General features: G+C 39.7%; 1 protein-coding gene across 2 annotated transcripts in view; it reads right to left on the bottom strand.

Moving 5' to 3' along the window:
* GLRX3 (glutaredoxin 3) overlaps positions 1–13,067 on the bottom strand; it is a 131,677-nt gene that overhangs the window by 23,087 nt on the left and 95,523 nt on the right. For both annotated transcript variants that reach the window (XM_069239737.1, XM_069239736.1), the window contains exons 7-8: positions 8,681–8,738; positions 629–681 (exon numbers count right to left, since the gene is read on the bottom strand). In XM_069239737.1, the coding sequence (XP_069095838.1) occupies positions 629–681; positions 8,681–8,738 (111 nt within the window). The remainder of the gene's footprint in view (positions 1–628; positions 682–8,680; positions 8,739–13,067) is intronic.

The following is a 13,067-nucleotide window of genomic DNA, read 5'->3' as shown; positions in this document are numbered from 1 at the left end:
AGACCTTCATCTCAAACGCCGGGCCGCCATGAGCTTGAGGGGCTGCTTCCTCAAGGCCTTCGGGTGCATGGCCCGCACTCGGAGCATGCCTTCGGGTCGTGGTCGCGCTCCACGCACCACAAACAGACCTGATGCGGATCAGTCACCGACATCATGCAGTGACACTCCTCGCATGACTTGAAACTGGTCTTCGGGAACATTTCGTGGCACCAAAAACTCACAAAAAAACTCAACAGAACGGTCAAACGCGTTCAAAAAGAGACCAGGGTAGCTCTCCTCGGATCAGCACATGGTGCGGAAAGAAAAGAACTGACGTCACTGCGCTGAGGCGGCGTCTATGTACTACTCCCAACGTCATTACGACGCCAGCGGAGTCGACCGGTGCCACCTACTGACGGGCAAGGGTATTGCTCGAAGTAAAAATCTCCGGATCCAGTCTGACGCCTGGAGGGAAATTCTAAAGTAAGGAATCGGCAACTAGAAGTCTATATCAGATACATAATATAGTTTGGATAAGTGTGCTAGAAAATTAACATATTAAACATCAATGATCGCCCCCATTAAAAAAGAAATATTATTTCACTATACAGTACACCTGTAGATACAGCCTGATATGGAAAGTACATACCCAGAATTGTTTAGTATTTCTAAAATTTGCTTGCTGAATCCACATTTTGCCATCTGAAAAGAATAAATACAGAAATTAGTCCTTTGAGCCACAGATGTGTTCATAGGTCTAAAAACGTATATTGTGATCACATCTTACTTTCTATGATCAAGCAAAGACATTCAAATTCGCAGCTTGTGTGTGCACTCAGAACAACATGGCTTAAAAAGAAGTAATCTCAAATAAAGCTGGAAGTCAGCCAAATAGTATTTAAGACAAATCAATAATTATGGGGCAGGAAATTGCAAGACAGACCCAGAGGTTCTTCGTCGGCCCTATTTTTCTCTCTGAGTGCTAAGGGAGCATGGGGTAGCAGCTGGTGGCCAGTGGTATCGCCTGTGACTCTGTGATCTCCCAGCCTCTTGATGGAACTTCTTCCAGGGGCCCTCTCCAAAGCATGAAAAAGAATTACTGCAACACTGAGTTCCACACCCGCAAAGTACCTGCTACATAGGATTTGTTTGACTGCTGTGAGTAGGACAAAGAGCCTTTCACCTTCATTGTAAGGTGGTCATGTTGGTTTGAGAGACTGATAGTACAGCTTGTTAGCTCTTACCCCTCCCTTTAATTAGAATGGTGGGAAAAGATCAAGTTTTAGTTTACTAATATGACTCATTCTTTGCACATTTCATCAGAATTCTGAGGGGTCTTCCATCTCATACACTGATGAGATCTCTAGAGGATGGACCACGTCTCAATCATCCATTCATAACCATTTGGCCATCCCTGATGCACATATTTCAAGCTGCTCGAGCACTGGGACCCAATCATCTGCTCCGTACATGAACGTGGTGGAAGACTTTTGATTGAATCTGCTTCACTGCTCTGTTTGCCATTTGCTATTGCCTACTTTCCTACAAACAAACCAATACAAACCAATACCTATCATGGTACAATTTCTGTTCTCCTCCAGGACCATCTCAAGCAGTGGGCTTCTTGTCTTAGACTTGACAGTTTTATATGTCATGTGTTGCTAGGCTCTGTAGTAGATGATACGGCGCTAACTTTAAACCTCTCTTGCCTTTTTTAATTGCTGCTGGATACACTGGCACTCTTCACTTGAATGTCTCAAACGTGAACTGCATAGGCCATTCATTAAGCTTAAAACATTCTCTCTCTCCCTTCACTCTGTGTCCTTAACGTAGCCCACTCTACTTCCCACATGGCCCTTATCCACTTGGTAGACATGTTGAACATGCTAGAAAAAACACATTAATAAAGTTAGCATACTATAGCTACCTGATTTTTCAAAATCACCCTTAAAAACATTTCTAACAGAGTAGTTTAAGAGAGTTCCCCTAAACACTCACTGTAGACCAATACCACTGCATTTGTTAGAGGAAGCTTAAAACGGGCCTTAACTTCTTCACTCATAACAAACCCCGTGGTTTGTTGCTTTCTTAAGGGAATTTAATGTTCCCTGCACCTCGAACATCCCACATGGGTGCAAACAAAAAATGTTTCTCTCACTCCTTTTAATGTATCAATCACTATTTTTATTTAAAGTAACATGAGAATCCAATAATGTTAGTCTGACATCATTCAAACATTGTTTCCAAACTCTTCTCAAAGCTGTGAAAATGTTACCCTTCATTTCACTGACACCTACACTGCAAACCTTGCATTCCTACATTTCCAGAGATAAATAGGCCCTTCCCTCGGGACAGTCACCCTCACCATACACTACCTTCTCCAGATGCTCAACTTCCACAACTGTCCCGACTTAAAGACAGCAATCTTCAAAACATTATTGTTGCTCATGACTAAATCTCTGTTCTTTAAATCATGGGCCCAAGTGACCTTCCAACGTCCTCTGCTTCTCCCGGATCTTCTTACCAAGTTTTAATCCCGTGCAAGCAAGGCCTAACCCTAATGAGTTTTTTCTGCTACTCGTTAACCAACTTACTGGGAAACTCTTTCCCCTCAATCCTCTCCAAAAGGAATTTGAACATGCTCCCCACTTGGGCCACCACCAATAACTGGGAATCTCAGTTGAAGTAACTCGCCTGCGTGGTGCAGCATTATTTGTCCTGCCGTGCCTTTATGCCTCTCACCATTTTGAAGCCACACGTGGGGAACTATCTTCCTCCTACACCCTGTCTGTCTCTGCAAACATTAATACTCTTTAGCAAACCGGATGCTATACTTACTTGCCAGCGCCCAACTGTTTCAATTTGTTATGCCTTACCTTCCATTTCTGGGATATAGCCCATAATTCAATCCACAGACATGTTTGCCAGTCTCACTCCCTCCCTCCCTGTACTACCTTCTCTCAATGACACTTTTCGGCCTCTCAGCCTCAATTTGACTCATCCCAACTCTTGACCCTTCAACTATTCTCGGACAATCCCAAATATTTTGTTGCCAGCATCTCAATCTCTCCCACTGGGAGCCACTGCTATCTTGTCCTGTCTCTCTTTCTCCCCATTTGCTCTCTTACTGCTCTCCTATTGTCTCCCCCCCCCAGCACATCATGATGTTGTGTGTTACTTGAATCCGAATCTCTTCCTAAGTAGTGAATAATCTCAGCAATAAGATTTGGCAAATAAACTTAGTTTAGAGGAAAAATTAGCTGTACCAAAAACCTCATCACAGATCTGATTCCAAAGCCACTCCTAAGCAAACCTATCTATCATGATTCTAACTTGAATGCAGAGGTTATGAAAGGTGACAGGTGACAGGGCCAACAACAGCGTCTTTGACCAAAACAAGCTGCTTAAAAGCAGAAATATCTGGACAGCCTTTCACACAGGCTTATTCGTCCCTGAGGGACATCTTGACTTGTCTCTAATGGACAACAACCCTAAGTCAAAGGAGCACAACAGAAGTTATCAGCATAGACTCTGCCTTACTTCGCTCAACCTTCTCCAGCACAAAACTGATATCTTCAACTCAAAGATCTCTCACCTGGGATAGCCAATGTCTAACTTCAGTTTTAGGTTTACTGTTCGTGTGAAATCTGTATCCCTCCACCTGCGGAAGGATTAGACATGGTACACAATATTGAAGAGTAACCATGAGCCATGTCCATAGAGGCTCTCTCCCCATCTCTCAAATGATGAAATTCACAAACTGCTTGATAACTATGTCACACATGTGACTTAAGTCCCGCCAATGTGGCCACCAAAGATAACATGTTCGCAGGCATAACACTATCTTAACACACAGAGGTAAACATCAGATTTACTCAGCAAAGAAAGTGGTGAACAGGAACCTTATTCCTATGACAACTGAGCACTGGGCATTCTGAGCATCAACATAAGTGAAATATAGGCTGGAAGATGTTGACACTGCTATCAACCACATTCTTGATTTACCCGTACTTGTGGAGACCTGGTTCAATTACACCTCTGACAATGTCATGGACCTTCTGAATTGCTCAGTCATTATATGTGAACATTAAGGAAGGACGTGGGGTGTGTGGCAATAACTTACAGGAATGCTTTTCAGTGCAAAAAGAACCCCAACAACAAGTTTTGCTCATTTCAGTGTTTGACTCTAGAACTCAACTCTTAGCAAAAACTCTAACAGAGTTAACCCATTCGGGTGCAAAGTATGGGCCCATAAAACAGTCTTTGTAGAGTGCTACCTTAGTATTATCTGTTAACAATAGGTATTTCTGTTACAGTCTTCAGGGCACATACAGGTTATTCAATCACACAGATGTTCCCACTGTGCACTGGTACTTGCATGTACAGTTCTGCTTGGGTTTTACAGTGCAGCTGTTGAGAAAAGTATAAATATATGTCTAAAGACAGTCAATTATATATATTTTAAATGCTACAGCTTTCAAAAAGTCACAATCAGATGAAACACATGTTGACGGCCATCTAGCAACACATGAAATGTCAACCAAAATTTGTGGGGCTGCTTGAAGAATATTCTCAATAAACTACTTTAATTCTGGAACAAACTATGAAAAACTGGCCAGCGTGACTACTTGGGCTATGTTTTGACGTGTGCATGGGTATCAATTTGTCACTATCGAAGGATGCTATCCGGGAGACTGTGAACTTAGAGATGTAATTCAATCTTGTTTTGCTTCTTTCCCTTCTCCCCTTATTTGGTATGATACTTTGTATAGCTCTGTACATGTTTATATTGTGTAACTCAATATAAAATGTGTGTGGTATGTCACATTCTTTTATCAAGTGCTATTTCTATGTAATACGCAGTAACGCCGTCAGGTATTGCTGCATTATATAAAACTGCAGTAGTATTGGAGTTTAACTGAACAGTCAAACCACTCATGATTTGATTTACTGGTGGCACTCTCCAGGACAGATGTCCTGCCTATTCATGATTCAGTTTCTTATGAATAGGAAAATGTGTAGAGACTCTAGTCTAAACTAAGAAACTTTTTCACTTCTGACATCCATTCTTTATCTCTGCAAGTCAAACTTTGCTCGTTCATGTGCAAGAGAAAGCCTTGCTCCGCTCAGGAAACTCAAGGAACAGGAAAGTCTGTTATTTGGAAAAGAATAGTAAACAACCAGTTCAAGTGCAACTTGCAATGAGAACCAGATTGCCATTACATGCAGTAAATGTGGTGCCATTAACACTAGAGAGGACTGGAGGAACAGAGAGTTCAAAAATACTAAGTTCACATTGTCATCAAATATTGTAAATTTATATAGTCTGTTTCACAATTTGCAGAATTTTGGTAAAGTGAACAATCTATGCAATTTGGGGACGGCAAGGTGACTTTTAGATGTTTTTGAAACAACTGCTGTGTTTCCTTTAGTAAGACTTATTCTGCTCTGATGAGATTACTTAAGTTGTTTGCCCTTATGTAACTAAATATTGCGAAGATCTTTGATAATGTCCTTTAAGGAGTTAGCACTGGCCATGCATTATTATCATTGTTCTACTATTATTAGATAAGGCAGAATACCTACTTATAAACGTAATTCCGTAAGTGTTCACTGTGCTTCTTACAAGCTTTTAGTGTTGCTGGTTGTGAGAAGCTATTTGGGTAGTCTCTTGCTAAAAACTATTTGATGAGTTTATTTTGTTGTACTTTGAATTCTTTATCTGATGTGATATATATGACTGTAAGGTAGACTTTCAATCACTTTTCTCAAATGGGAGCCTGTATTAAGTTTTCTGTTTCTGGTAGCTGCAACAAAGATTCTAGTGTAAACTGACGTTAAGGTTGAGATAATCTATGTCACGTCATCTGAGATAAAAGTGAACTGGATTCTTGGGCTGATGCCGTTTCATTCTATATAAAAGGTTTTGAGGCCTTCCTTTGTTTCTCTGCAGATGCCAACTACGTTGATAGTATTTTTTGGTGGGTTTCGCCATGGGCGAGAACACATTTTTTCATTCGCAAATTTTAGTAGCGAGAAATGTCAACCTTCCTGCAATGGAGGCGGCTTCTTAGGGTTCTGAGGTGGAAAAATTATATTTCAATGAAGTAGAGCTGTATACTATAAATGCATTGTAATGTTCCTGGGGTGCCATGTTTTGATTAAACAGAACTGGTTCAAAGACAAAATCCTATCCATTTCCCACACTTATATGGAATTGGAAATGGACCTGCTAAGTGTCATTTAGAATTATTTTTCAACGCACAGTATGGAAGTAGAAGAACTTAGAGAACGTCTAGAAAAATGTGGCAAGGGCAACTGGGAACGTAAAAGTCTACAGTATTGACAGCTGATAGATCTAGCATCTGCAATATCTAATGGTCATCTCTGCTTCTGATTAACTACCATGATAAAACATGTTTCAGAGCTGCCTCTGAAGACGAAGCTTGATTGTTACGAGTAAAGATTATTGTCGCTAAAGGGGTACTGAACTTGTAGCGCTACTGTTTTTCTTAGATTTTAACAAGGGAGTCTACATTGTACCTTGAGCTTTAATACGATGAGATGTTTACTGACATAATGGGAGTGTTAAGTTAATTTTTAGAGAGATGGGGAACGTTCCTGCTGAGAAGAAGGTGCTGATCTTGAGTAAGGACAGAAAGTGTGATTTAATGATGGAAGTGGGCAGAATGTTAACTTCCTCAGATATAGGCTCACCACCTCCCTCTTGGTCATGAAGGGCACTGTGTCAAATCCTGAACGTTTTGTCTACAAATTAAAGATTTCTAGGGTTTTAGTCTACTTAGTTCAAAGAAAGCAAAACAAGACTATAATGCTCAGGCTTCATTAGGCTATCACAGAAATCTCCAGAACTTACTACATTGTCTGTAATGACCTAGAAGGAGCCAGTCACCATACGCAAAAGAGCCACACTGAAGGCACAAGAACAACTTTGGAAAACACTTTGGAAAAAAACAACATAAAAACTATGGGATTTTATTTGCAAATTAAATCAATACTGGGTTCACTGGTGATGATTTTTTATAAGGTGGGCGGGTGCAGGGGATTTCTGGAATATGTAAATGGTGATTTGTTGAAGACAGGGCAAATACAGTGTTTTATAGCACTGAGAAGAGCTTTCCTCTCAGTGTTGCCTTGTGAGGTCATTTACAGTTCAAAATCACACATTTCCTTCTAAGAAGGCTTGTTTGAAGGCACCGTAAAGGTCTTTGATTGAATTGCTGTAGATTGTGAATTTGACCCAAAGGTTTGTAATACTGATCCTATTTTACTGGAATTTGAATTTAGCTTATGGAAGCCAGGGGTTTTGATGCTTTTAGTTCTATTAGGAGGGAATGTAAATGTCGTCAAATAGCATTACATAATGTTGAATGAATCAGAAAGTGTGCCACTGTTCGTGGTGCAATGGTTGCATTAGGATATGTGCAGTGCCTTCATTTAAACACTTTAAAGAAACAAGATAATTTGGAGGGCCTTTATATTAGCCATTTAGGGCTGCATATTTAAAACTACACATCTACCGATTTGTCATGTTCTTTTTATAAAGCTACCAAGTGAGACGTTGTGACCACAGGAAGAGAACCAGAAACAATGCCAAAGAAGCAAAATTAGGGATCATGCGCATCTCTCAAAAATGCCCCTGACGATATCAGAACCATCATAAGAAGAGGGATTAGTGGCATCTGAGCTCTAGCCAGAATCCCTAGCCTTGCATTTATTTCAATATGTGAAGCATGATGGTGAAAGAATCCAAGGCTCTTGCAATGTGGACCTTAAAATGTGGTGGGAAAGAAGAGAAAAGAACTGGGCTGGAGCCAAAAGCTTAGTGGCAGAAGTAGCCAAAGAACAGTGACAGGGGGCAGAAACAGAGTTTCCATTATCATAGCATCATAAGAGGTTGATCTGTTTGAGGTATGCTACCTGGATGGTAGAATATCTACAACAGCTTCAGAACATAATCTGAGGATAAGTAAGATATAGAGAAAGCGTTTCAATGCTGCAAACTGAAATCATACTGCTGACAAGAGAAGAACATTTTCGAGAAAGACTGTTTTCTCTTTGCCTACTTCTAGAGTTCACTTCTGCTCTCCTCTGACCTACAACTTGAAATGGGACCAAGAACACCGGCACCAATACTCGGCCCTGAAAAGTTTGTCTTCCCTTTCTCAAAGCATCTTGGAATGCGTCTGCCTCAGAAGGCATAGGTCTGGTCAAACCACATGCATCACTTGGGTCAACATTTTTTCCAGCACTTGAACACGTGTTTGAAGCTAAACCTTTGTAGTGCAAACAAACATTTTTTGAGAAAAATGAAAACTTTGAAAAAACCCTTCAAAAATAACGTAAATTAAGCTAATTAAGAGTATTATTATTAAAAATCCAGGACGTTATAGGTTGATAAGTTCTGTGTTACTTGAAATAAGGAACTGACTATATGCCATGCACCTTTTGGAGAGGATGTGATCAATTGGAATACCTCAACAGACAAGGAATGTGCTTGAAAAGTATTCAATGTCACCTGAAAATATGGTTTGTTTGCCAAACCTTTGCATTATATACTTAACATCAAAGTAGAATCTACACTTTCCCACTTGTTCCCCATTCATTCTTGTGATTTTGGTGAAACATTTTTTAAAATTCGTAAATTGAATAAGCACTATTTTAGGGATATTAAACATACCTGTTTATTTCCTTTCAAAAACAACATCACATTAGCCTTGTTTATAAGTCCTTTAAGTCTGCAATAGGTAAAAGGAGAAACAATATAAACTGTACACAAGTATTTCACATATTCATAATAACAAAGAAAGCAGGGTTTAACCACCTGAAAAACAAAAGTGACCTTTCTAATAAAAGAAAAACAGTTAAAAAACAAAACAAAACAATCTGTTATAGAATACTGTTACACACGTAGTCTGCGATTTGAACTAGGATTGCATTCCGGCTCCAGAAGCGAAGCACCAAATAAGACATTAGCCAGTTAGTAAATAGGTTTGAGTTGAGATCTGAACTGGTTTTCCTTTGCAGTGCAATGCAGTGATATAGGAAATTAATTCTATGCCTTAGCAGCAAGATAAGTGAACAATCGGCCTCCATCTGAATTTGTGATTTATTATTCCAGTGATATATCATTGGAAAAAAAAAATAGAGCCTGAAAAAGGTCAGAATATATTGTATCAGAATGTGTTTAATGACGAGATTAAGGAACAGTTTACATTTACAAATAAAAACAAAATAGAAGAGCAGGTTTTTATCTTAGAGTGTAATATCACAAGCACTCTTCGTATAACAGTTCAACTGCAACTTGAAGCCACAAATTCCTCATTCTCCTTAAGCTTCTGCACCTGCAAATGATGATGCACCACAGGACACTAAATTCAAGAGTCCAATTCTTTTAATTGAGTCCATAGAAATCTTCTTTTTATTTTATTTTTATTCTTCTTGAACACAGCCCATATTCATAGCATAGCACAGCCTAAGAGCAGTACGTTTTTCTGAGTTCATTGAAACTTTTTCATTATATCCCTGATTTCTGAACCTTTGTTTAGCACTATCCTTATGTGCAACAAATGTATCCTTAGTGCTACAATTGTGTCTTGCCCGTACCATCTCACCAAAGGGAATATTGTTAATGACCGACTTTGGATGGGCACTAGTTGCATGCAGAATACTATTGATCTGCACTTTGTTATCCTCAATATAAAACTGAATATCTAGGAAATCTATTCTTTCCTTACTATGTTGTATGCTCAATTTAACAATGTAAGGATTATCATTGAGGAAAGTGTGATATGCCAATAGTTGTTCCACTGCCCCCTTCCACAGCATAATGATGTCATCTACATCCCTTCCCCAGTAGACAACTGAATCCGTCCATGAGGCAGCATGTCTGCCCCAGGCATGTTCCCTCTCATACCAACCCATAAAAAGGCAGGCAATAGGATGGAGCAAATCTCGAACCCACTGCAGTATCCTGTATTTGACAGTACCACTGGCCATCATGAAAAAAATTGTTTTTAGAAAGTATAATATTAATCATTTCAATAATCATCTCATTATGTTCCAGATGGTCAGCAGTTCTAGTACCTAAGAAGGATTCAATTGCTCTAATACCAAATTGTTCGCGTATACAGGTATATAGGCTAGTCAAATCCATAGTAACAAACATCAGATCTTCCGACCAGGTAAAATCATCAAATTTGTTTAAGGTGTCTTTACTGTCCTGTTTAATATCTTCCCAACCAAATTCACATAGATTGTGATCTACATATGCATGATCCAAAACATTTACACATATTTTGATCAAGTAGAACGCTCTTTTAATGTGTCCATACACAGAATCTCACGTTGGTAGAAGGTCACTTAGCAGGACTGAACTCTTGAACTCAGTGTACAGAAGATCATCAAATGTTTGACAGTCAGAACTTGTTTTCCACACATGCACAAGGTGTTTTTCTACATCTTTAAAGTCACATTGTCTTCTATTTAAGCACATTGTTTCATTTTAGGAACTTCACAGGTTCAGCAGTTAAAGCTCCAAGCTTTGTTTAAATTTTGCTCATAGTGTCATCACCCATAAGAATATGCACCTTGGTAAAACACTGAGCATTTCTGGGTCAAGTTTCTTGTACATAAAATAAAGGGATTTAAGTGTCTTTTCTCGTCTGTTCCATAATGTATCCATAATTCTGACAATCCTTGACTTATGAACACTGCAACAAATCTAAGTAGCACAATAATAACATCTGTGCCATTCAACAGTACAAATCTCAATTGGAACCATTTCGAACAGCCCACTCAACATGTGGCACAACAGGAAGGTCAGGTTCCTCCAGATTGATGTTAGGTTCTTGAACAATATGACCCAGTACCTTTTGAATATATCGCTGCAGGCGCCAACTTATAATTGACACTCATTCCACTTGCAGTAATTGGAAATTCAGTGTTCAGTGAAGCATCAGCAATGTTTTGGTGAGTTAACATCTCCAAATTCATCTTATTCGATGTTGATGACCAGAATTTATCATAATGCACAGGGATAGGTGTCAACGTTTTGATGCAAGCAGGGTCAATGGTTCCACTTGAAGACATCTGCTTCTCAAACATTCTTTGACAGATAGTCGAAGATAACTGTCAAAGACAATGTGAAGTTCTTGCTAGGTGCACACTGACTTTGATATCTGAATAACAGTCTGAAAGACCTCTCTGAAATTTTGCAAGGATGAAATCTTGATCATTCGCAATTGTGACATATAATCCACAACAGCAGTTTTCAATGATGACACCTTTTCAAATTGAAATTCTTCAGGTGAAAGTTTTTTTGAAGCTCTTGTACGAGTTTGTGCTTCACTGTTTTGGTTGCAGCATCTCCATCAAATAATGCGTTTGTTGGAAGAAGATCATGCAACAGAATGTGCTTGATGAATTCACCCCTTTCTTTTGCTTCATCCATCTCCCTATGTGCCTGAGAAAGTTGTTTTTTTGTAACCGGTTTTGTAGTGGCTGGATGGACGAAACTCTTACTATGACAATTAAACTGTAGAGGTTTAGCTTTAGTGATTATGTCAAAGAGCTTTTTCTCTTTCAATACAAATCTCTCCTGCTTTAGTTCTGTGTATGGTTTTCATCCATACTCCAGGACATCTAGTAGACGTGTCCTTATATTGTTATCCACATATTGTTTGGTCACCAAGTTGTGTAGTCACACAGGCTCAGTCATTTCAAAGGGAATTCCTTGCTGCTGCATGAAATGAAGAAGGCAGTCAAAAGGTTTATTAAAACAGTCCCCTCTCTTTCCTACAAGTTCATGATGAGGAACAGTTTCACAATGTTACATTAATTTTGAATTTGTCACCTCTCTGAAAACATTGCAAATAGAAAGGACTTCATGGTAAACTAGCTACCACTGAGCAACATATTCACATTTACGTGTCTGACCAACAATTACCTAGAAGCTTTCTGTGATCTTTGGATCTTCTTTTCTAGTTTCATATCTGGAGCCACAGCATTGAACATTCTCTTTCCGTCTTTCACCACAAAACGTCTTTGGATAAACTTTTTGTAGAGACATGTTTTTTCCACCTCTAGCTTTTTCACTCTTTCCAAATTCCATGACCCATATATTGAGTAATTTATGCAATCGAATTTACAAAACACAGTAATCAGTGACTCCACAGTCTTCACGTGCAGCTCCAAATCACATTCCTAACCAACCACCAAGTTTTTCACTAGTGCCACCATGTATAAAATATTTCCCCAGTATTTGCAAAGTTCTGAATATTCTTCACATTCTTTTACCAACTCTACACACTTGGTTTTCAGTTTTCCTTAACTGAGTGTATTGAACATTGCCTGGCCTTGCATTATGTCTTTTGAATGAAGTGCACCCTATGCCGTGTTCCCTTCTGAGATAAGATATGCAAAACCTAACGTGTCAATGTGTAAGAAAGTGCCACTGTTAGTATGGTTACCTTCGCCCACTTTCTGCCTAGTGTTGATGCTACCTTTGACTGAGAGTGTTGGGATCCTGCCTACTAGGCCCCAGCATCAGTGTTATTTCCTGAAATCTGTACCTTTGTTTCCACAATTAACACAACCCTGGCCCACAGTCAAGTCCCTTGTAAAAGGTACCAGCAAAGCTCCCCAAGGGCTGCAGCATGTATGATGCCACCCTAGGTGACCCCTCACTGAGCACATGTACACTGCCTCAGCAGCCTGTGTGCTGGTGGGGAGACAAAGACAAAGTCGACATGGCGCCCCTCCCAGGGTGCCATGCCCACAAACCATTGCCTGTGGCATAGGTAAGACACCCCTCTAACAGGCCTTACAGCCCTAAAGCAGGGTGTACTATACCACAAGTGGAGGCATAGCTGCATGAGCAATATGCCTCTACAGTGTCAAAGTCCATTCTTAGACACTGTAAGTGCAGTGTAGCCATATTGAGTATATGGTCTGGGAGTCTGTCATTACAAACTCCACAGCTCCGTAATGGCTTCACTGAATACTGGGAAGTTTGCTATTAAACCTCTCAGCACAATAACCCCTCCAAAGATGCCAGTGTGGGATTT

This window comes from Pleurodeles waltl, chromosome 6 (genome assembly GCF_031143425.1).
Source record: "Pleurodeles waltl isolate 20211129_DDA chromosome 6, aPleWal1.hap1.20221129, whole genome shotgun sequence".
Classification (NCBI taxonomy): domain Eukaryota; kingdom Metazoa; phylum Chordata; class Amphibia; order Caudata; family Salamandridae; genus Pleurodeles; species Pleurodeles waltl.
This window is presented reverse-complemented; position numbering and strand designations above follow the sequence as displayed.